Source organism: Fringilla coelebs (genome assembly GCF_963513975.1).
Source record: "Fringilla coelebs genome assembly, chromosome: Z".
NCBI classification, from domain to species: Eukaryota; Metazoa; Chordata; class Aves; order Passeriformes; family Fringillidae; genus Fringilla; species Fringilla coelebs.
In genome coordinates, this window is record NC_140031.1 from 82600352 (window position 1) to 82625349 (window position 24998).

The 24998-nt window shown below is 47.6% G+C and overlaps 1 protein-coding gene across 1 annotated transcript; it reads right to left on the minus strand.

Moving 5' to 3' along the window:
* Window positions 1-1204: 1204 nt before the first annotated feature.
* LOC311165596 (V-type proton ATPase subunit S1-like protein) lies at window positions 1205-17947 on the minus strand (the record flags this gene model as incomplete). The annotated part of the gene is made up of 8 exons (XM_084225707.1): window positions 1205-1507; window positions 3108-3351; window positions 4202-4252; window positions 8053-8267; window positions 8532-8558; window positions 10386-10447; window positions 11268-11308; window positions 17859-17947. 8 exons carry the CDS (start codon window positions 17945-17947, stop codon window positions 1205-1207), a joined length of 1032 nt encoding a protein of 343 aa, XP_084081833.1.
* Between the last annotated feature and the right edge of the window lie 7051 nt (window positions 17948-24998).

A 24998-nucleotide genomic window follows, 5' to 3' on the forward strand; every position in this document is an offset into this window, starting at 1 on the left:
ATTTAGTTTCTGTGTCACCTGCACTAATAAACAGGATACATATGGACATCTCTCAAGGTGTTTAAAGACCTCTGCAGCACCATTTGTAAAGGCTTCAAACAACCAATTAATTCTGTAATCTAAAATTTAAAAGGCCATTTGCTTGCAAATCTGGTTTTGATTGATTTTCTATCAGGCTGTGGTTCCCATTGCTTGTACCATAAAAGCACTACAGTGATGAGAACATTGCTGTGTTCTTACTTGCTAGAAATCAGGGCCAAATTATGGCTCATTTGGAGTTCCCAAACTTTGCCCCAACAGGAGGAAGGATGAGTGGGATGGCAGTATCCCAAACTCTCAGAAGCAGCAGTGAAAATCATAGCACAGTGTCCTTTTCACTGCTGGCACCTTCCACCCCTCTGTTTGTATCTGTATTTTTCATCTGGCATTCTCCATTCAGGTAGAAATCCCGAGGGAGACTGATGGGATTTGGTAGAAAATAAATTTACCTGGCATTACAGCATATAATGCTCATAATCACCTCCTGGCACAGAGCTGAGCCATGGGGTAAGCCTTTGTGAGGAGATGTCTGGTGTTTTCCCATCAGATCCTCGGGATAAACCTGCAGCTTTGACACAGGAAAGCACCAGGATGCTGCTGTCCTGCACTCCCCATTTCATCTGTGCAGTGGATAAAAACACACCTTAAGGGGCCCTGAAGATTCCAGAGTAGGAAAAGGAGTTTATGGGCACAAAAAGGAGGGGATGGCTCTTGGGATAGAAGGAAAACACATCCTGAGAAAGAAACTGATGCTGGTTTGTCAGGACACAAAGCAAATATAAAATGAGGGGAAGTCTTGCCTTCTGAAAGAATATACAAAGAGCTTGGCTTGGGGGTTTTTTTTAACCTTTATTTAATTTCAAAGTGTCCATTACAGATTCTCTCTTCAAGACCTGGGTAAGCTGGATGAAGAGCTATGCCTCTGTTTTGGCTTTTTGCTACAGGAATAAAGTCCCACAACACAAATATCTCTAACTCACAATGGGGGTTTTTTTCTGACCTTCATTCCCAAGGCATCTTCAGGATGATTACCAGCGAATAACTGGCTAAACAAACTGTTACCTACTTTTCCTTTCGTCAGCTGGTGAAAAGATCTGCACAGACTACATACAACAGTGCCAGCAGAAGAAAACACCTCTTGTTTCACTGAGACACAGACACTCTGCTAAATATAGATTTTACCAAACTGCTGGTTCCTGAGTTCGTAGCAGTCATTTCCACTGTTTCTCAGGGGCTCCTTCTCATCTCCCATGTCACTGTCCTTCATCTGTGCAAAATAGGCAGGAGGGGCTTTGCACTCGTAGTGCCTGTCCAGGGATTTCAGGTGGATGAGCATGTGCAGAGCATAGGCCAGGACCAGCAGCAGGATCAGGGACATCACCAGCCCCATCAGGATGGCTGGGGAGAAGAAGGATGCACAGTCCCTGGCATAGGCAAAATGTCCTTCTTGGATGTTAAAGCCTTGAATCTGCAGGGAGAACAAGAGGGAACACGTTAAATTTGTGTTATGTCATTAATTTGTGTTTCATTAATTTGCTCCTGGTGGCTGTAAGAATTTCTGATTTGAGCCCCGCACAAATTTGTTTCTCCCACTGATAGCTGGAGCTAATGCTCAGAGTTTATCCAGGTCAGTCTTCTGAAACTGCCAGCACCTCTAATCCCCTCCACTCTGCTGCCCAAAGGATTTGCCCAAACCTGTGTTTCAAACAGAACCTTCCAAGCTCGCTCTTGGGGGCTCAGCAATATTTAATTGCAAGCATGGTACCTTTCATGTTGACTGCGCATCTCCAGCATCCCTTGCTGGGAATCCCCAGAGTTTTTGCTTCAGACTGCACATATTCCAACATGACAAACTGGGAAATATTCTCAAGTGCCTGCCCTAGGACAGGATTTTTCTCACCAGTTCCACAAGGGTGGCATGTGGCAGCAAAACTACAGAAAGCTGCACCCAGTTAGGAAAAACACCAGCAGGTTTGATTCATGGCTTCAGTTCTAATACGGATTTTAGCACTCTGGCACTCAGGGAATTGACTGTCTGCTCCACTAAATCAGTCCATGGACGTTTTTCACATGGTGACAAAAGGTTTTTTCTATTCCTTTTTCAGCTCCTCATGCCCCCTGACTCAGGTATCTAAATGCAAGGCCCTCTAGCCCTGCCATCTTAGGCTCCCTCCTTGTCAAACGCAGAAGAATTGGCACTTTCAGAAGATTATTAATCTCATCCTAAAATAAGGGCTTAAGATGGGTCAGGGGAATTATCCAGTGGCTTTAGAGGCAGGCTGGGGTGACATTAATCAGGGCACAAGGTTAAAATTCCTAGCCATCAAAAGTGAAGTGAGATGAATCCCTGGGTGTGTGGTGCTGTTATTGGTGCTGAGTGTGACAGCTCAGCTCAAAATGATGTAATGACAAGAAATCAAATTCACTCACCACTAGAGGGAACACAAGCAGAAAGACTACAGAAAACAGCCTTTAATTTCCTTGGACAGGAAAAGTCTTTCTTTCTATTTTGTGCTCCATGTGATGCCTGGGGATTTTATCTTTTATAATTGCCATGTATTTGTGCTCCTGCAGTTCCTCAGTGCAAACTCCAAATTCCACATTCAGTGTCAGCTGCTGCTGTCCCATTCTGGGCAGGCACAGCAATTCCTCTCCAGGCCTGGCAGCCAAGGACACCTCACTGCCTCAGGGCCAGAAATGCAAACAAAAGGGAGTTGGGGGGCAAACTGGGGCTAGATGACTTCATTAGCTGAAGCTGGAATTGGGAGATTAACCCCAAATATGCAAACAGACCGAAGTTAAAAAGGTATAAACAACTCATGACCTGTTGTTCATTTTGGGTGTAGCCCCTGGGGGAGCTTCTTCTGCCCAAAACATACCTGAAGCCCCTACAATAAATACAACCACTTTTTATTCTCTTAATTTTGTCTGGCCTCTGTTTTTAGGTAGCCCCAAAAAACATCACAGGGTGAGGCACGAGCGCAAACTGCGCATGGAAGGTGACGGCCTTTCCCGGGACGGGCAGAACCCATCCGTGGGATCCATCCGGCTGAAATCCATGGCATCACCTGGAAGTCGATGAAGGTGACCTCCCAGAGGTGGGAGAGGTCGTTCTCAGAGCTGGGCACCAGCAGAGCATCGTGTCTCTGCAGGCTGCTGACGCGCTGGCAGCGGAAGGAGTGGGCGGCGGGCGCGCGGATCCCCGAGGCGTTGAACGTCGCCTGCACCGAGTGGTTGTACAGCAGCTGCAGCCTGTGCAGGCTGAACCAGCTCTGCACGGACAGCTGGTAGTAGCTGGTGGTCAGCAGGAGCCTGGGAATGCCGTGTTGGGGCAGGGAGGAGGGAGAAAATCAGTCAGGGGGTTGCAGCGGTAACATTCGCGCAGCGAGCGACCGCGTAAGAGTCGTTGGCGTGAGCGGTTGGTATCAGAATAATCAGAATCGTATCAGCTCTTGCTCCTTCCTTGGAGTCTGGAAAGGGAGGGACAGCTTTCCACAGAGGGTGGCAGAGCCCCGGGACAGCTGCCCAGGGAGTGTCTGGAGACATCCCAGCCCCAGCTTCTGTGCCTCTGCTCCAGGGCACCCTGCCTGGGGACGGGAACTGCACCAGATCATCCCACAGGTCCCCAGCCCCAAACACCCCCAAATACCCTGGGTTCCTGCCCCAAATACCCTGGGATTCTGTGGGTTGAGGTTGTTCCCTGGGGCAGCTGAAGGAGTTTGGTTTCTCCCACAAAGCAAGAAGAATATTGCCTAATTACTTGGAAAAATATGAATGCAACACTGGTATTGTACCCCCATCCACACCTGGAAAGTCACCTTTCAAGAAATGCTGCTCTCCTCTATCACCAAGAAGCAAACATAAAGTAGGTCACAGCCTGATGCCCAGACCATTTCAGCTAAAATCTCAGGCACAGGAAGATTCTACACAAAAGAGATGGCCCAAACTTTTCCATGAGTAGAAAACTCAATGTAGAAGAAAAAATGACTTAATAAAGCAAGTCAGGTGACAGCCATGCTGAATCCAGGTGTTTCAGTTATAGAAGACCTACTCTCACATTATTTTTGCTTAAAACAAATTCTCTTTAATTCCCCACACAACTGGATAACAATGTATTTGTGTTACGTTATTATCTGGTAGGGAATTTACTTTATAAACTTACCTGATAACAAGTCCCTTTAGATTGCCAATGTCACCAAACTTCAGGGAAAGCCTAGGTCAAAAAGAAAGTAACATCAGGCTAGGAAAAAATTCAGAGACCTTCAGAGAAAAAAGCACCACAGAAGATTAAGCTCAGTTATACACGGAATTTTTTGCTCAATCTACCCTTAAAGTCAGTGAGGAAAAAAACCTGAAAGGATTAAATCTTCCTCCAATGAAATATAGTCATTCTCCTGTTGATAGGAATGAGGCCCAGACTACCCAGAAAGAGTAGAAATCCATATTTAACTTCCAACAAAACTCAATCCCACTGCTTCCCACCCTAGCTGGCAATTAGGCTCAGCGGATCTGTTCTCCTCCAGCCAGAACATCTCAGCCAAGCATCACCCCTGCCTGCCATTAGAAAGTGTAAACAGGCACCTTGTCCTCATCTTTTTAAATATCAGAGCATGGAAGAAAGCAGAGGTGAGGGCTCAGATTTCCACATTCCCTCCTCACAGCCTCACAAATCAGCTCTGCACTGCCCTGGGCACCTGCAGTTCAATAGAGGGAAGGGCCCTGCCAGGTTAATTAAGAATACATCATTAGGCTGAACAGATTCTTCTCGCTTAAAAGTAGTATTTTGCCTCTTAAAACCTGCATGGAGATTCTCACTGTTCAAGTAAGACAGAAAGAAAACACAGTGAAAGCATGCAGGTTCTGAAAGGCCTCCAAAATTAACGTTGAAGATTACTTGAGGAAACAAAAACAAAACAAAAAACCACCACCAACAACAACAATATTTTTAAACAAACAAAAAAACAACCAAAGTAAAAAAACAGCCAGCCCCACAATTTCCTGGGTGATCTAGACTTCTTGGGTGACACTGGTCCCCTAAGACAGGACACTGAATCCAACCATACCTTGCTTTATTACAAATGCAAGTCAGAGATAGTTGAGGACTAGACACAGGCAATTGTGCCATTCAACAAAAAATAAAACAACAGTGCAGCTTGGATTATTATATCTGATACCATTCCGTGTGTTTTGAAACCCTTAATTTTGCCTTAGTTGATTTTCTGTTAGGTTAAAATACTTACTAATCAGACTAAGATTATTTTCAAATTGTAATTTTCAAATTTCACACAGTTGTAGGCCAGAAGAGAGGGAGGAATGTTTGTAATCACTCTTTTATCTTTACCATAAGTTTATTCCATTCTCTGCCTCTCCCTGTCAAAAGAGTGCTGGATGAGTTGACATGCTGATGATGAAATATTCCAACTGCCCTGTTGAATATTGTGATGCTGGGCTCTTTCTCAATTTCACTTTGAGCTTTCTGGTAACCTCACCAAAATGTCTGTGCACTTGTGCTGTACAATCACACAGAGGTGACACCTACTTTTCAGTGAAAACATATTTAGATGTACAGGTAAAAGGTTGTGTAGGAGAGAAATGAAACTGCTGGGTTTGGTCATGTCATTTGTATTGCTGTGTGTGACATCACAGATTTAAAGTCCCTTTATGCCTTTATAATTTACTATTTATTATTTACCTCCCTTTATTCTCCAAGAATGATGTTCAATTAGGATTTTTAGACCTGCCAGAGTGGAATCTGGTGGGAGCCACGAGGCCAGCACACTGCATGGGGGGAGAGAAGCAATCAGGCACGTGGCAGAGGAAACTAAAAAATACCACCTGCCTTCCCAGGACAGCCAGGGCACCTGAGGAGTTTGGATGTGAGGGTCATATTTAGCTCTTGCTCAGGGTGAAAAAGCATAAAAAGCAAAATTCTGCTGAATGCTTCTCACTCAGGGTGAGAAACACTAAGCAAAATTGCTAAATGCTGTTGGTAGTAAGGAAATTAATGGCAGGCTGGAGCGCAGAGCTCAGGTTTTCAGACAGTCTTGTGCCACATGCAAACCTGTGATGAACCCGGTGTTTGTCTGCAGCACCTCAAGGATCACAGCCTGGGATTTGGGGTGACCATCCAAACACAGACCTGCACCCTGTGCAGCACTGCTGGTGATTTTAGCTTTTATAATTTCTGTGTATTTGTGCTCCTGCAGGTCCTCAGTGCAAACTCCAAACTCCACATTCAGTGTCAGCTGCTGCTGTCCCATTCTGGGCAGGCACAGCAATTCCTCTCCAGGCCTGGCAGCCAAGGACACCTCACTGCCCCAGGGCCAGAAATGCAAACAAAAGGGAGCTGGGGGCAAACTGGGGCTAAATGGCTTCATTAGCTGAAGCTGGAATTGGGAGATTAACCCCAATATGCAAAGGGACCGAATTTATAAAAGTGTGCAAACCCATGACCCGTGGTCCATCTTTGGGTGTAGCCTCTGAGGGAGCTTTGCCTGCCCAAAATGCACCTGAAGGCCCTTCAATAAACATAACAGCTTTTAATACCCTTCTATTTTGTCTGCCCCTGATTTTAGGTAGCCTCAAAAACTCATCACTGGCACACACCCCTCGAAGGGGTAATTAGTCATGCACAGCACCTAAGCCCCACAAGCACAGGATCCCCTCTCCAACCCCACAAGCAGCTGTGTAAAACAGCTGGAGGTGAAACAGACCAACAGCTTCAGCCCCACGGGCAGTGAGAGCAAGGCTGGCTGCCCCAGAAGGGGCTACAGCGCTCCAACCACTGAATATGAGTGTCCACAGCAGGCTGGGCTTAAACCACACAACCCCAGCTGCCCTCAGGGGCAGGACAGCACCACAGAAACCTGGGTCTCAGCAGGGCTGCTCTCCTCATGCCCTGGAGGGGCTGCCTGGAGCAGAGGCTGGACAAGAGTGAGAGAATGAAGTGGGTGTTTATTAAAGGCCTTCAATAGGTACAGCTTGGGCAGTCAGAAGCCTCCCAGAGGCTGCACCCAAGATGGACAATGGTGACGAGTTTTTCACACAATTATAAGTTTGGTCCATTTGCATTTCAGGGGTTAGTCCTCCAATTCCAGTTTCAGGCAATGAAGTCATTTACCCCAGTTTGCTCCCCCCAGTTCAGTTTTGTTCATACTTTCAGAGCCTGAGGCTGTAGGGTGTTGTCCTGGATTCCCAAGCAAATTGTATCTATTTGCCACCTTGTGGCAGCTGTCCTCTGTTCAGTGGGCAGTTCTCCTTATCTCTTCCCCAACTATGCAGACACCTGCTGATAACAGGCCATGGAATATCCCTGCATGGCTGACAAGAGCCGCAGCATCCCATTGGGAGATGTGAGCCCAGGGGGAGGAGCCAAGCATTCCTACCCGGGTATAATCTGGAGATTCTGGAACACCAGCACGGCTTCTCCACTGCATTCCCAGAGGAGCAGCAGCTGCCTCTGCCCCTGGATCTTCAGAGGATTCTGCCCCCTTCTCCAGGATCCCTGCTCCAGCAGAACCACCCCTGGCCCTGCAGGAGGGCTGAGCCACAATTCCAATGGCCCTGCTGCCAGCACCCTGACCCACAGGGTGTCAGGCTGTGCTCTGGCTCTGTCAGTGCTGGTTTGGTTCACTGCATTGTTCATTTTATCCTTTTATTTTCTCCCCTAGTAAAGAACTGTTATTCCTGCTCCCATATCTTTTGCCTGAGAGCCCCCTAATTTAAAATTCATAGCGATTCAGAGGGAGGGGGTTCACATTTTCCATTTCAGGGGAGGCTCCTGCCTCCCTTAGCAGACACCTGGCTTTCCAAACCAAGGCAGCTGTCCTTGAGTTTCAGGCCCAGAGGGATTGTGTTGTCTGACCAAAACGTGAAGACAATAACTAACACTCTATTTGGAGCTTAGACTTATACCCTAAAGCAGCACAGGATTTGAAAACTCTAACAGGTAAACCCCCAAGTCTGCACTCCCAGAGCGGCTGCCTGGCCCCAGCAGAGCAGAATTCCCCTTACATGGCGCTGTCCTCGCTGCAGTTTGAGTCCCCAACATCCACGGTGGCGTGGGCTCCGAAGGTCCGGTCTGTCAAATCCAGCTGGGGGTGGTTCTCCAGCCTGATCATGATCCTCCTGGCCCAGAAGAGGATGCAGGGGGTGCCGTTGACGGTGACGTTCAGGGGGCTGTCGTGGCTGTGGGGGAGCCCTGGGTGGCTCCAGGGGGCTCCTTGCCACTGTCCTCCCCTGCTCACGTTGTACCTGACAACCTGAGGGACCACACAAGAGATGTCTGTCAGAAGATCTGCATGAAAAATGCGTGTTTTATGATTGGCTTTTGGCAAATATTACAGTGAATATTATATGTGTTATGTTAGAAAGTGATGCTGTGTTAATTTTCTTACGTAGCGTGTTAAATAGAGTTTTAGGTTATATATAACATAAGGTGAAAAAAGAAACTATGCTACGTAGGATACTTCTCTAAAGAAAGGGCTTGCAGTGAGATAGCAGCCACAGGACACCTGAATCTTTCAGAGAAAGAGAATTTATTGCCCCATTATCAGGAGAAACGAACTTCTTCCTGCCTCACTCAGCCCTGAAGATGCCATCAGGATTCAGAGGAAGAAGCTGACAGTGCCCAGACAGAATCCTGTGTTTGAATGGAATTGATGCATCATGTATGAGGTGTATGAATATGCAACAGGCTGTTGCTTTTAAGGGTTAATCCTCTGTTAATATGGGTCCTTTTTGGGCTTATTTTGCCCAGAAAAGGTACCTGGACTGTCCCTAACTCTTTGTTTTTATTGTCTTGTATTGTCCTAATCCAAATAGTCCAAATTATTATTACTCTAATTATATTGCTATTGTTATAACCATTTTATTAGTATTAAACTTTTAAAATTTTAGAAACAAGTGATTGGTGTTTTTCACAGTGTGGTTTCAGGAGTTACCAGAGCTCATGAGCCAGCCCTGGGCTGAGGAAGCAGAGGGATTCCTGGCTGTTTTTCCCCTTCCCACCACGGGGGTGGCATCACAAGCACCCAGCCCCTGCACAGAAGGTGCCCCCTCAGCTGAAGACTCTCTAGAGCCCCTCTGAGAATTGCTTCAGCCCACTGGAAAGGGCTCATGGTGTGCCAAGGACACAGCCCACCACGCTGGAAGCACACTGGGCAGCTGTGCAGGTGAGATATCTGAATTCACACCTACCTGCAGGCAGCTTGGCTCACCATGGCTTTAAATCGGGGAAATACCTGCTGCAGAATGGGATGGATCAAGTAGGGATCCCTGCCTCTACAAAATCAGGACTAAAACCTGGTGTCCTCTGCACACACCAGAAAACTGCCACCCCTTACGAGCCTAATTTCATAGCCAAATTTCAATTTTCAGAAAGACAATTTGACTGTCAGGCAAGACATTTTGACTTAGGGCTCAGGAAGAACTAAAGAATTTAATTGCCACTCTCAAATTTCACACTCAGATTTCCAGTCACCACCTCTGTCCTGTCCAAATAGGATAGCACACACAATGTGTGTTTTCACCATGTCATATAATTGCAAGTTCACACTAAAACAGGAAAGGTTTCCTGAGTCCCAGTCATAAACAGCATCTTACCAAGCTCCAGAAGGGACACAGTTAAGCCCCAAGGTTTTGTCTTGGCCTAAAGAGAGATAATTTTTGTGTGTGTGTGCATGCTGTTTAGATCAGCAAATCATAACTCTCAGCTCAGACCCTGAAAGAGTCTTTTTGACACTGGACCTTACCTCTGTCACAAGGCTGTTTTAGGATTAAAATTAATAAGCACTGACAGCAGCAAGCTGAAAGCAAAGCAAGATCATGGTCAGGAAATGTGCTGAGTGGCAATGAGTGTATTTATATAAATGACAGGGCTGTCTCCTCAGAAATCCATATGAGAGAGATTTATTCAACATGTGGCTAAGATTGGAGTGCATCACTTTTGGTGAGGAAGCCTTCTATGCTCAGTTTTTGACAAGACCTACAGCCTGGTCTCAGGTAAAAAGTTCCCACTAAAAATCTGAAGTTTGGCTCCAGCTCTTCCTTCAGGCCCAGCTGACATGAGAACAAGACTGGTGAAATCCCATTGTACAGAACGTGGATATGAGGATTTTGTCCCAAACCCATGGCCAGCCAGCGCCAGAGGTGTCACTGCAGTCCTCAGAAAAGCAGAGAATATTTGTACAAGTGGTGAGGCAGACCTGTACCACAACATTTTACATGGTTTTCTTGGCTGTTTCTTGAAAACAAAGTAAATCAAATATAATTCAGCAATGTAATTAAATTGAAAGACCTAAATGTGGTGTGCAAAGACTTGAGAGATCCAGTCCTCCAGGCATTACCTGTGCAACTGCCTCTTGATTGACACCAAACTTTGGCTCCACATGACCATCATAATGCTGACCTGCAGGAGGAGGAGAGCTATTTCATCATTAGCATATTATAAACATCTATTTCTAAACACATATATAAAAACACACCTTTATCAAAACACACGTCTATAAAATTTTGCATGTTCCTGTGTGAACAATAATTATCTCTGCACAGAATGTGTATGTCAGAATTACTGCTTTTGCCTTGGGAAATACTTGACTGGCAGCACACACTGCCTTCACTACATGTATTTTCTATTTTTACCTTTCTTGTTCACCAAAGTTCCTCTTGTTTTTATTGGACACCTTGTTACCCTCACTGGGAGGAACTCCAGTGCCCCAAAATTACAGGATTCAGTCTATATCTGTATTTATTAATCTCAAACACATTAAAAGGGGCTTTTTTCCTTCATGCAGCAAATTCATCAAAGGGTATGTGCTGAACTGCCTGGCAAAAGTGTGATAACTGTGCTGGGAACTTTCTCCCTGCACTGCCAGAGTCAGGAAGCTGTGACAAATACCCTGACATCCCAACTCCTCCTTGCCAGAGGGTGAAGTTTCACAAGCACAGATCATTTCATGGCACTCTCACAGCTCCATCCTTCAATCACTTAACTCTGTTTTCATTTGGTTAAAAAAAAAGGTGAAGGCTTTTTCCTTCCACATTCTCACTGCGTCTCAGACTTGGACACTGAATTGTTATTTTAGCAGGAAAATCCTTTAAAGGGTATTTTTAAAGAGGGTTATGCTTTAACAAAACGTGTGACAAAAGAGCCTCCAACATCTGGGAATGAAATCTACATCCACACTAACAGAATCAGCATCCAGGGATTCAGCCACCAAAAGCCTTACCAGTTCTCTGGAGAGAATCTTGATCTGAAAATTCTTGTGAACTAGGAGAGAGGAGAAAAATATTTATTGTGCAGCATCTGAATTCAAAGTCTGCAGCAAGTTTAGTGGGGAGAGCTCCTCTTGCTGCTCCACTCCACAAAACATTCCAAAGGGAACTCGGGTCCTTGGCTGGTGGAGGCCACAGGAACAGGGCCAAGTATCCCAAAGCTGCTGTAGCCTGGCTAAAAATGTCTGATTTTCAGAGATCATTCACTGGACCAGCCCTGACAGGCACCCCCATGTCCTGACCACGCTGTCCCAGGGGCTGGACAGCTGGCCTGCAAGCAAAGCTGAGTCAGTAGAAGAAATCACACCTGATGGTTTTTGAGTGTATCCATAGCAAGGAAGAAGGCAAGGCTGTCAGCATGGGAACAGATCAGAAAAGATCCACGAGAATTTTTGTAAGCTAGACTCCATGCATAAGTGGATGTGTACACGTCCTTATTAAATTTCTGTAAAACTTCTGCCGATTACATTGACGTTAATTACTTTGCACCAATGAATATAATAATTGTGATGCAGTTAATGATTTAGGATCACGCTTTGTTAAGGGTATATAAACTGGAGAACACACAGAATAAAAACATTTTTCTTCTTGGACCCTGATCACGTGTGTGTGTCACACCTGACCTAATGGTGACATCCCATCCCATGGGATGTCAGTTTTGGGGTGGGAGCTCCCCCAGGGCACAAGCAGGGGAATCAAGGAGAGCTCAGGACCACCCTGGCTCCCAGGGAGGATCAGAAGCAACACGATGGATTTAGAGCAAAAGCAGGGGCTGGGCATGCCTTCAGCACAGATCCACACCACCTGCAGACACCTTCTGGGTGGGTCCATGTGGGAAGGATGAAAGTTTGACAAGAAAGTCTCACAGATATGTGTGTGCCTGGCAGAAAGGTTTTTGAATGTGGAATCTGATGAAGGAATAGAGTTGGAAGCAAGTTTTGACACAGAAGAAAAGAATTGCTGAGCCAGTCTGACTGGGTAACCAAGGAGACAAAGGGTATGTAAGTTAGGAGGGGTTTTTATGGCTTAGAGCAAAGGATAAACCCACCCCAAACAAGAAGATGTTCTTACCAAGCAGAAAGAGAGCACAGGCAAACAAGCCTGCTGATGTGGCAAGGAGAAAAAAGGTCTCAGAATTTTCCACTGCAAGAAAACTGAATAACTTCTGGCTTAAACTGTAATGTACTGACTGTGAGTGACTGGAGAACAGTAACGTGAATATGGTAATTACAGCAGTTATGATAGGCTATAGACAATAGTCAAGGGATAGATTGGTTCTGCTGTATGAAGATGCTCAGCAAAGAAAAGTCTATAATGCACTGTAACCAAAACCAAAGGGTGTCCAGGCCTGCCTGCAGCTGGGGCTGACAGCTGTGGGCACAGCTCTGTCACCCACCACCCTGGGCTGCTGTAAAGTCTTGGATGGAATAAACTGCATGTTGGAGAGCCCCTGGAGTCCCACATCCCTCATTTCAGCTCTTACAGTTCCAGACAATAACACATCCCATGGGAGTCACTGCAAGGCTGGGCTCAGGTGAAGCACATCTCAAGTGACAACGACCAGGCTCATGCATTTTACAGCATTTGGTTTTCTTCTTAGGCCTCTCTTCAGCTGGTGTCAGGACAATCAGCTTTCCCAGCTAGAGACTCAAGCCCAGTGGATGCACAAACACCAACACACACCAAAAAAACAGAACTCCCTCAGGACCAGAATCCTCTCTGTGAGTAACACTTTCCACATCACAGCATCCTTGGGACTGCATCCCCCTTCAGTGGATGGATTTGCTCCTGTGATGGCCTCTGTCCCCTTCCCAAGGCTCCCACCAGAGTCCCCACTCTCCCAGCCCACAGACCCTGCACACCCTGCCCTTGGTGCCCTCCAGACCTGCCTTCCTGCACAGGGAAATACACTTACATCTTCCTCCCTCACCCCATTTATCACCAGCTTTCCAAACCACCACAGCAGAAAAAATATGTGGAAATATTGACACCGAGGCTGGCCTACAAATGCCAGGAATTAGAGCAGTTTTCAGTGTTCATGTGCAAACTTCACCACAGGTTTTTTGGGATTGCAAAGCCAGGGCTTGGCTCTCCTGGGGAGTGCAGGGACAGCAGGGTGAGCCCTGCCCTGGTGGGCTCTGGGCAGGGGGATCTGTGTGACCCCCTGGCACGCACAGAGGGAGGGATCCCCACCCAATTTCCATCACAGCATCCTCAAGGGCAGATCAGTGGGACAGCCTGGAGCCCACCCTGCCTGCTGCCAGGCTGACAGAGCTTCACCAAGATCTTACATCCAGAAAAGTTCAACTCTGTTCAGCATTTCCCTGGCAGTGTTATTGACATAGCAATTTTTATCTGGTTATGTTATTTACATATGGAGAGGCCAGCTTTGCCCTCAGCTGCTGCTCTGAGACCCCAGTGGTTTCAAGAAGCCCTTTCAGAGTGGGTTTTCTGCTTTTTGCTTCTTCTCCTTCTGCTTTTTGGGTGGCAGGGTCACTGCTGGCCTGGGGTCTTCAGAGGGCTTGAGGCTGCTCATACCAACAGGGTAGAAATATTCAGATTTTGACATGCAGGCGACAAAAGATGTGGCTACAATGGACCAAAACTTGTTTTCTTGCTTAAACAAAACCCCTCTCTCAGGCTGTTTTACAGTTAGGAACGTGGGTCTTGTAATTTGATAAAAGTTTTTTTCATCTTTTCCAGTCTTTCTCCAAGACAGATCGTGCCTTCAGGCCAGAAAAGGTAATTTGGTGGAGCATTTTTTTTTCATGATGATGCCTACAAAATCAGGGCATGCCAAAACAATATGAACGCACATTATTTAGTTATACTGACTTCAGCTCTACTTAGTTGCAGCCATATATATATATATATATATATATATATATATATAATTTTTATTTATATATATATATATATATAATATATATAAAAATATGTATATAATATATATTTATATATAAATATATTAAAATATATAAATATAAAAATATAAAATATAAAATTATAAAAATATCAATATATCAATATATCAATATATCAATATATATAGTTATACTTAGTTACATTTTTAGCTCCTTTCCATAATTAACACTATTTGCATACATGCATAATTAAGCACTCATAGCCATTTACTCCAGCTTGGAAATCACCACTCTGTGCTACCTGGACTAAAACACTGGTGTTGGAAGAAGAATGCTGTAAAACTGTGCAATTCCTTCCATTCCCTGACAGGTTTCCATGCTGTTCAAGGAAGAGGAAAGGTTAGTTCTGTTTTTTGTGACCGTCCATTAAGAAAAATGAATCCTGGCTCCTCCACAGCCTGTGTAGGCACAACCACTCTGGGAGAGATGTCACATCTCTGCTTTCAGCATGAAGGCACTCAAACAGAGATGAATGTGCACAGCTGGTGAAATATTCATGTTTTCATGGGGAATGCAGAGCAGAGAGTGACCCGGGAGCCACCACGGATCCGTGAACACGCTCAGCCCTGAGAGGAACAGGGGGTTTGTCTTTCCAGACCAGCTGTGGGTCTGCTGGTGGGTAAAACCAGCACTGGGAGAGGAAGAAACAATGGGAAGGATCCCACTGAATCATGAATGGAAAAAGAGATTTGCCTTTACAAATGAACTGTAGGTTGGCTGATCCATGAAATTAGACATTGGAAGATGAAAGACACAATGGGGAAGAAAACCCCTAAATTCCACCAGAATTTAACATGAAAAGGGAGGGTTGTACATTAGAGGGGAATCTCTGGGATCAGGTGCTCTGGGAAGTCTGAACCTCTCAAGTCCCTCAGCCAAGGGGGAAAGAGAGAAGGGGAACGTGGCTGGAAATTGGGATAAAAAGGAGGCTGCATCCCCCAAAAATGTGAGAGACCCCAGGGGAATGCCCCATGGCCTCTGCCTTGACTGGAATAAAGTCAAAGGGCTCCCCTGTCTCCTTTGGGCACAAACCTCTGGTGTTTGTGGGTTGATTTTCCTGACAGCCCCGTGCCAGGCACAGTGAGGGAGGTGCCTCCAGCCAGGCCCTCCTGCTAATTGCTCTGTTAATTAGCAGTGCTGGCTGCCTGCTCTCATCCTGCAGAAGGCATGCAGTGCCAGCAGAAAGGGAAATCCACAGCCAGGCGGGCACACAGGGGCAATCCTGTCCTGCTGTCCTGGTTTTGGGTGGATGCTGATGTTATCAGCTCTGTCACCTGCTCTGGCACTCAGCCCTGAGGTGTCACCAGGCTGTGACCCATGCCAGGGCCACCCCGCTGCCAAAACAGCAGGTTTTCCACCCAAAAAGGCCAGCTGGGGAATCCACAGGCAGCAGAGCCCTGTGGCCCTCAGCTGGAGCGTGTCCCCTGGAAATAAAAGTATTGAAAGTGAGAAAAGGGAAAATAGCTACACGCTAAAAAATATGTATTCCCTTTTGATTATAAAAATGGTGATTGCATGTGTAAGAGAAAAGAAACTAGCCAGCACTAGAGCATTCTCCACAGCAAATAATTTGTAGCACACTGAGTTACAGACCTTTTTATCAGCCTCTCTTACTCTGAAATTTCAAATTCATTTGATCACAAGTGGAGTATGTTTTGATGAGCCACACTTTCCCTTACCCCTTGGTAAACAGCTCTCCCAGGTGCACCCAGGCACACACGTTGAATTTACCACACCAAGCATGTTAGGAGCCCACATGAAATTGGATTAGCCCTAATACAAAGCACTGGAATGACTAATCACTATGTAAACCCCAATTAAATAGGATTATAAGTATAAAGAAGTGTAAATTTCTTCTTTATCAGATGACATTATCCATCTACATAAGATAACCAGGTCTAGCTTGTTTGTCTGCAAAGGTTGATAAACACTGCAGCTCTTGATTACTTCCATGTAAAACAGCATTTTCTCCTCCCAAATAACCACGTGGATAATCCTGGCACTCAGCAGGGGTTGAGTGTGCAGGCCACAGGCAATTTTCATGCCTTGTCCACACTTCTACTCTTCATGCCACTGCTCTGACAAACTGCACCAGATGGGAAAATGCATCTACAGAAACAGCATTTCTCTATTTCCATTACTTCAGGGTCATCTCCCAGCTGCAGAATTCCTCACTGGCTGCTGAACTGGTTACAGCTAATTCATGAAAATCACGTGTGACCTCTCAAATGCACTAAAAATAAAATTATGAAAGGTGAGGAGCACCTGGGGACAATGCACTGCTTGTAGTCCCAGGGACACTCAACATAAGGAATTGCAGTAAAAGTTATGAATGCCATAAATGTTTGGAGAGAGCAGATTCAAGGAAAGAGCTGGCTTCTTCTAAGGAACATCCTGACAAAAAACATCACTGTGTAAGTTCTATCAATAAGAAATATCTACAAACTCCACAGCCATTGTGGTTTTGTAATGTGGGATTTGGCACAGGGAGACAGATTTCCATAAATATTTTACAAAGCACTGATTACTGGGGCTGATTTGCAATTTAATGGATGTCCAGCAAGGTCTGGATCAGAGCAAGATGATACTCAAGCTTCCATTTTCAACACAAAAAAGAGAAACTGAGCTCATAAAACTTGTAGCAAATTTACACTGTGCAGGTACAATCCCATTCCCAATGAGGCAAAATTCCCATTTGATTCACTGGCATCAAGATCATGACTTCACCTGTTAATATTTATTGCAATAAAGTCCAGGTAATGCTCCACTGCTTGTTATCTGTCAGATTTTGGTCTGATTGAAAGACAAAGACGCGAAATTGTCTAAGAAGAGCAGCAAGATATCTGAGAACTGGCAGAGGAGAGCAGCAAGTAAGCTATTTAATGAAAACATATTGTAGTATTTATCAGTAACTGGCTACCAGATCTCTTAATACAAGCTTAGGCAAATCACCACATGTCCTTCTTGCCTCAAATGCACAGATTTCACTGACAGCTGCGACCTTCACCAGCATGTTTGTTCTGTGTTTTTGTGTCTGTTTTTGGTGACTTTGGGCATCATTCAACTCACACAGCTCAGGCTGTTCTCACTCTCTTAGCACTTGGCTCTACAAAGTCCCCTCTTCCCCCTGCTATGATCTGGGCTCACTGTTTGTATTTCATTAGAGAGCGGAACAGCACTACTAATAATAAACCCAAATCTCCAGTAATTTTTTAAGTTTAATACTCACTTGCAATATTGTATTCACACTTCACATATTCCACACAAGCAGAATATTTTCGTGCCTGTGTTTCTTGGAGTAGTTTTCACACCCTTGCTGTTATGCTATTTATAACTCCCTTTTCCCAGAGACCAGGGAAAATCAGCGTGGGAGTCAATAAAACGTAAATTAAACTTAGGGTGGATGCACAGAAAACACCCGACTTTAAACAACATTAACAAAATTGTTTAGAAGTCACATCTCTTCAAAATATGCTTCAAAATAATTAATTTGTGCATTAGCCCGGCGTATTTTCAAACCTGGAAAGGAAAGCAGAGCCACGTCCTCGCGTTCTGAACGCGGCACGAACGGCAGCGTCGGGAACCTGCGCACGCCCGGCTCCGCCCGCGCCCGGTACCGACCTGTTCGCCGCGGGGCTTCGCTCCTCGGAGCCGCCGAGCCCGGCGCAGCCCAGCAGCAGCAGGAGCCGCAGGGCAGCGTTCCCGTCCATGGGGAGGCGAGGAGCCCCTCCACGCCCGGCACATCAGCGCCGAGCTCCGGGGGCGGGACAGCGGCGGGGGCGCGGCTGCGGGCGGAGCGGCTGCTCCATCTCCATCGCCGCTCCATCCCCGCTCCATCCCCGCCTCAATCCCTGCCTCACCCCGGCTCCATCCCTGCCTCATCCCTGGCTCCATACCTGCTCCATCCCCGGCTCCATCCCTGCTCCATCCCCGGCTCCATCCCCGCTCCATCTCCATCCCCGGCTCCATCCCCGGCTCCATCGCCGCTCCATCCCTGCCTCACCCCTGGCTCCATCCCCGGCTCCATCCCCGCTCCATCCCCGGCTCCATCCCCGCTCCATCCCCGCTCCATCTCCATCGCCACTCCATCCCCGCTCCGTCCCTGCCTCAATCCTTGCCTCACCCCCGGCTCCATCCCGGCTCCATCCCGGCTCCATCCCGGCTCCATCCCCGCTCCATCCCCGGCTCCATCCCCAGCTCCATCCCCCGCTCTATCCCCGCTCCATCCCCGCTCCATCCCCGGCTCCATCCCCGCTCCATCCCCGCTCCATCCCCGGCGCCATCCCTGCTCCATCCCTGCTCCATCCCCGCTCCATCCCCTCTCCATCCCCGGCTCCATCCCCGCTCCATCTCCATCCCCTCTCCATCCCCGGCTCCATCCCTGCTCCATCCCCGCTCCATCCCCGCTCCATCCCCGCTCCATCCCCGCTCCATCCCCGGCGCCATCCCTGCTCCATCCCTGCTCCATCCCCGCTCCATCCCCGGCTCCATCCCCTCTCCATCCCCGGCTCCATCCCTGCTCCATCCCCGCTCCATCCCCGCTCCATCCCCGCTCCATCCCTGCTCCATCCCCGCTCCATCCCCTCTCCATCCCCGGCTCCATCCCCGCTCCATCTCCATCCCCTCTCCATCCCCGCTCCATCCCCTCTCCATCCCCGGCTCCATCCCCGCTCCATCTCCATCCCCTCTCCATCCCCGGCTCCATCCCTGCTCCATCCCTGCCTCAATCCCTGCCTCACCCCGGCTCCATCCCCGCTCCATCCCCGCTCCATCCCCGGCTCCATCCCCGGCTCCATCCCCGCTCCATCCCCGGCTCCATCCCTGCTCCATCCCCGCTCCATCCCCGCTCCATCCCTGCTCCATCCCCGCTCCATCCCCTCTCCATCCCCGGCTCCATCCCCGCTCCATCTCCATCCCCTCTCCATCCCCGGCTCCATCCCTGCTCCATCCCTGCCTCAATCCCTGCCTCACCCCGGCTCCATCCCTGCCTCATCCCCGGCTCCATCCCCGGCTCCATCCCCGGCTCCATCCCCGCTCCATCCCCACTCCATTCCCTGCTCTATCCCCGTTCCATCCCTGCTCCATCCCTGCTCCATCCCTGCTCCATTCCCGCTCCATCCCCGCTCCATCCCCGGCTCCATCCCTGCTCCATCCCCGCTCCATTCCCGGCTCCATCCCCGTTCCACCCCTGCTCCATCCCCACTCCATTCCCCGCTCTATCCCCGCTCGCTCCTTGACCCATCCCCATTCCATCCCCTGTCCTATCCCCTGTCCTATCCCCGCTCCATCCCCGCTCCATTCCCCGCTCTATCCCCGTTCCATCCCTGCTCCATCCCCACTCCATTCCCCGCTCTATCCCCGCTCTATCCTCGCTCTATCCCCGCTCGCTCCTTGACCCATCCCCGTTCCATCCCCTGTCCTATCCCTGCTCCATCCCCACTCCAGCCCCACTAACACTGCCCTCCGTGTGCCCCCCGCACCTCCCACATATCTCCTGAAGCAATGATCACTCAGTCTGGGGAAATTGTGCCTGGGTTAGAGCCCTGCCTAAGGGGGAAGGAGCACAGTCAGAGGGCTCCAAAATCACACTGAGGTTCCCTTCTCATCTGCACTTAACCCTAACCTTAAAGAGAGGTGAGGGTGACGTTTATGAGCACCTCTAGAATTTCTCCTTCTCTTCACAAAAAGAATTGCTTGTGTTCTGATGTCTTATAATATCCTATGTCTCCTACATATTATAGAGATGAGGTAGATATATGTATGCTAAATATCTTGACTCCACTGATGTGAAAGCAAGGCTCTGCAAGCTTTGGAGCTGAATATTTGGAAGCACTTTCCTTTCTTCAGCACTAATTCAGTTCATGCATGTCCAGCTTCTTGGACCAATTGTTTTGGTGCCTTGAATTTTAAAATTACTGAGTGGTTTGGGTTGGGAGGGATCTTAAAGCCCATCCAGTGTCACACCCAGCCATGGCAGGGACACCTTCCACTGTCCCAATGTCCAGCCTGGCCCTGGGCACTGCCAGGGATGCAGGGGCAGCCCCAGCTGCTCTGGGCACCCTGTGCCAGGGCCTGCCCACCCTGCCAGGAACAATTCCTCACTGCCAGGATCCCGGCCAGCCCTGTCCTCTGGCAGTGGGAAGCTCTAGGCCATTTCACAGCTGCGAAATGCACACAGAATCGCAGTTTGGTGTTTCAGACCGAGACACCAAAGCCCCCACACATCACTGTGACTGCAGGGGGTGGGCTCTGGGTCATCCTCAAAGAGATTCCTGGGTCAGACACACTGGTAGCCCTAAGAATCACGGAGTCATAGAATGGAATGGGCTGGAAGGGACCTTAGAGGTCATGCAGTTCCAAAATCCTTAAATATCAGTCAGGACACAGCCATACACCAACCTGCAGGCATCAGACACCCAGTCCTGTCCTGCTACCTGCTGATGGCACCACCAGTGAAGCTTCACTTGGCTGATTAGGAGCTCCTGCCTGTGGCATTCCAGATATTAGAGAATGATTGGGGCTTTAGCGTTGTAATCATTAAAAAGGATTTGCCATCCTAATTCATTTCTCCTTCTGGGATGCAGAGGGTATCTGCTCATCTGAGAAATCCCCCAACAGCTTGTCCTCAGTTGAGCGGCTTCTATCCAATTTAAGGAGGAGTAAAGATGCTTATGTGACAATCCCAGATTGAAAAATGAGATGAGGGAATGCAGGATTAAGCAAAAACCACTTGAAGATAACCCCTAAATTTTCTGAGAAGCACCAGCAATGCATGATGCTGAAGTTAGAGCAATTACACCAGAATGGACACAGGGCTCATTTTAAAAATTTAAGCAGCCCAGGGAAGGAACAGAAGCGTCACACACTTTTCTAAACACTGTGAGGTCACCAATGTCACTGCCCAATGCCTCAGCACTCCTGGCTCCTAAATAAATGGAGGAAAAGGCACAGAGAGGCTTTCTGGTGGTGCCTTGAGATCTGATCTGTGTGCATCTATCTCCCAAACATTCCTCATCCACTTGGGAGTAAAAGCTAAGAAATAAAAACTCTGAAATACACACCAGCAGGGGCCAAAAGAAGAAAAAAATGTGTCCTTTTAGGGCAGAGAAAGTGAAAGAAAGTAGCATAAACAATACATGGCAGGCCACAGGTAAAGTCAGTACAGGCTGAACCCTGGATGGTGCTCGGTGACAACTGAATGCACCTTGAGCTGCATTTCCACCCCCTCTGATTCCATTTATTAATTTATCAATACCTGCTTTCTTGGATCACCATTCCACACCAGAAAAAATATAGCAGATTTGCTCAGAAAAAACAGGAGGGGGTTGCAGACAACCTAGAAAACACCTAACACCAAACTGCCAGCATAGGTTAAACCGGAATAAATCAGTGAAAATATCCTGACTCTCTCGCTATATATTGATGTTAATAAATGTTAATGATAATAAATCACTAATCAGCAATGAGCTGGAATATTGGTGAAGCAAAGAGCAGGAGTAAAAGCCTTTCCTCACCCCTTGGCTCTTGCTGATAGGAACAATAAATCAATTTTTTTAAATGCTGCCTTTTTTATGAGGTTCAAGCATAAACAAATACACTTGGCACCTGAAAAGAAATTAGATCCTCATTGTGGTGAAGAATTATGACAAAACCAACATCTCTGAGTTACTGGGGTTTGTAAGAAATTCTGAATAGAGCCTTGCATGCAGCAGTCCTGACAAGGGCGTGGTTAGGGGACCTCTTGTGATTCCTTTTTTGAATTGCTGTTGCCCGGTTTATGTTGAAATCAACCAGAAAAAGCTTCATCCTTGAACTTTTTGTGCCCACAAATGAACCACCTGTAGGGCAAAGTCAGTGGGAAGTCAGCAGAATCCCAGAATCCCAGGATCACAGAGGCTGGAAAATCCCCCCAGCCCATGGAGTCCCAGCTGTGTCCATCCCCACCCTGTCCCCAGCCCAGAGCTCCGAGTGCCACCTCCAGGTGACACCTGCAGGGCTGGGCACTGCAAACCCCCCTGGGCAGTGCCAGGGCAGTTGCTGAGCCCCCTTTCCATGGGGAAATTCCTGCTGTGCCCACCCTGAGCCTGCCCTGGTCCGGCCTGGGGCCGTTGCCTCTGCTCCTGTATCACACAGAGTGACCAGATGGACACTCAGGCAGACCCCAGGACGACAGCTGTGCTGCAGGAATTGTGCACAGGCTGGGTCTGCATGGCACAAAGATGGATAATCTATCCCTGTGGCTGTGTCTCCTCAGGCACACACAGCACAAATCATTTCCAGCTGTGAGCAGTTACCTCCCAGTGCCATTTCAGGACACCACGAAGCTTCCTAAATTAACCCAAGTGTGAGGTGTCAGCCACTTTAAACATCACCTTTTTAATCTAATAGATCATTGCTGCTCTGATGCACAGTGCACTGACAATGCAAGGAAGCAAGGACAGAAATCTGGCCTTAAAATACACAAAAATCTTGTCTCAGTTCCAACACCATCCTCCCTCTGGGAAACTAACCAGGCCAAAAAGCATCCTTCTGGGGTAGGATGCAAAAATTAATCCTTGTGCAACTCTTTTCTGCCTCCCTGGCAGGGTGGGCAGGCCAGCTGGATCCCTGGTAGTGCCCAAGGCCAGGCTGGACCCTGGGGCTGGGAGCAGCCTGGAAGGTGTCCCTGCCATGGCTGGGGGTGGAGCAGGATGGGATTTAAGGTTCCATCCAACCCAAAATAGTCTGGGATTTCGGGATTACCTTTCTTTGGGTCCCACATCCCCCAAGGATCCCATCCCTGAGAAATCCCCATGCAGCCTCCAGGCCTTCCTGCACCTTCAGGGAAGGGTCAGGGAGGGAAATCACCCCCCAAAAAACCCCACAAAAATCCCAGTGTGTGTCACAACCCAGCTGTGCAGCACCACGGGGCGCCAGGCACCAGAGATCAGATTATAGCAGGAGTTTCAGGATAAGTGGTGGGATTTTGGGTGGATTTGTCTGCTTGGCCAACCAAGACATTTAATTTTAGAAACGCTTATCTGGCTGCGCTCTCCAAAGCTGCCCTGAGGGCTGTGCCCAGGAGGGGAGATCTGCAAAAAGGAAGGAGTCTCAGACTCTCTGCAGGTCCCTGAACCACAGAAGGGTTTGGGTTGGACACTGTGGTCATCTTGTTCCAACCCCCTGTCCCTCCAGGGACACACCTTGAGGCTACCTGTGCCTGCACACCTCTCACTCATTAGCCTTAATATTGACTTTATTCTTATTTGTTGTCTCAAATCAGACATGTGCTTTTAACTATTATTTATTTCAGTTAGTAAATTGTTCTTATCTGAACCCATTTTTGGTACAATTCCCTTCCTAGAGAGGGAGAGGAATGAGGGAGAGGTTGTGTGGTGATTAGCTGCAGTCTGGGGTTAAAAAAATGACCTATTGGATTTAAAAAAAAAAAAAAAAACAGCAGTAATTTTGAAGAATGTGGTGGAACCAAGAAAATCTGCCTTAACAGAAGTGTCCCAAAGTTCTGGTGTAGTTCAAAAGGAAAGAGCAAACCCCATAGTAACTCCATGGCAAACCATCTCTTCCCCAGATCTTGACCTTTTAATGAATATTTGTCCAATAAATACCAGTTTGTTGTGGTATGTTTATGTTATATTCACCAGCTGTCTTCCTAGTCAGCTTTTAAGTATACCTAGTATTCCTAACTTTGTAAAGCAAAGCTGCAGCATTTTCACAAAGACAAAATGGTTTAAAAATTACCAAACAACAACTGCATTCCAACATTGGAACTGCATCTTCAAGAGCTGTCTTTTATAACAGTAATGTTTTCTCCTCAAAGTGTTGATGGGGTTTATGGTTTTGTTTGGGATTTCTTGGGGTTTCTTTTTCAGGGGGAGGTTGGATTTTTATAATATTTAGAAATTTTTTTATTAGTTATTATATAAAGATTGAATGTAAAACCAACCCTGTGTAGACACAAATACGTAAATACAAAATATGTATTTTCCACTTGAGCCACAAGCACAGGCTGTGTTAAAAATGATGTGTTTATATCTAATTACTGCCTCTTCAGAGTCGTTCCCAAAAGGGGAAGGGAACATTCCTGATTTGGATGGATGCAGCTTGGCAGCGTGGACTGAAGCAGCTTTCAGAAATTAGAAACACAAGCTTGTTTCTGTTACAGGACTTCACTGAGTGCAGATTGCTCAGGGGCAGTGCAGAAATTAAAGTCACAGTGCCTCTGGATCCCTGGAAATGTCCAAGGGCAGGTAGGATGGGGCTTGGAGCAGCCTGGGGTGGAGGGTTTCCACAAGCCATGGCAGGGCTTGTGCAAACCCAGGGCACCCCAGGGAATATTTCTGTGTCTGCTCTGTTGTGCCCTGACCCCCAGGGCAGCACTGACTCTGACCCTCACTCATGGAGAAAGTTTCCCAGACTTCCAGACAGACCAGAATCCACAAAAGTGTGAAACAGATTGTGGAGAGCAGTGCAGGTGTGTCACTGGGTGAGAAATTGAGGGTTTGGGGTTTTTAGTGTGCTGGGGATGGCAGCAGGATGGAGGGCACAGGGTTTGTCCTGGGTTCCTTCTTCACCTTCTTCTTCCTCCTTCTCCATGGGTGTGGGTGGCATTTTGTAATTGGGCAGAGCAGTCCTCACTGCAGCTCTTCTGCTACAACTTTATGCCATTTTCTCTCATCCTGCTGCTTCCCCCCTGGGGGAAGAGTGGAATCCCAGCTCAGCACAGGCTCACTCCAGGCAGAAATTCTGGTTGAAGCCCACCAG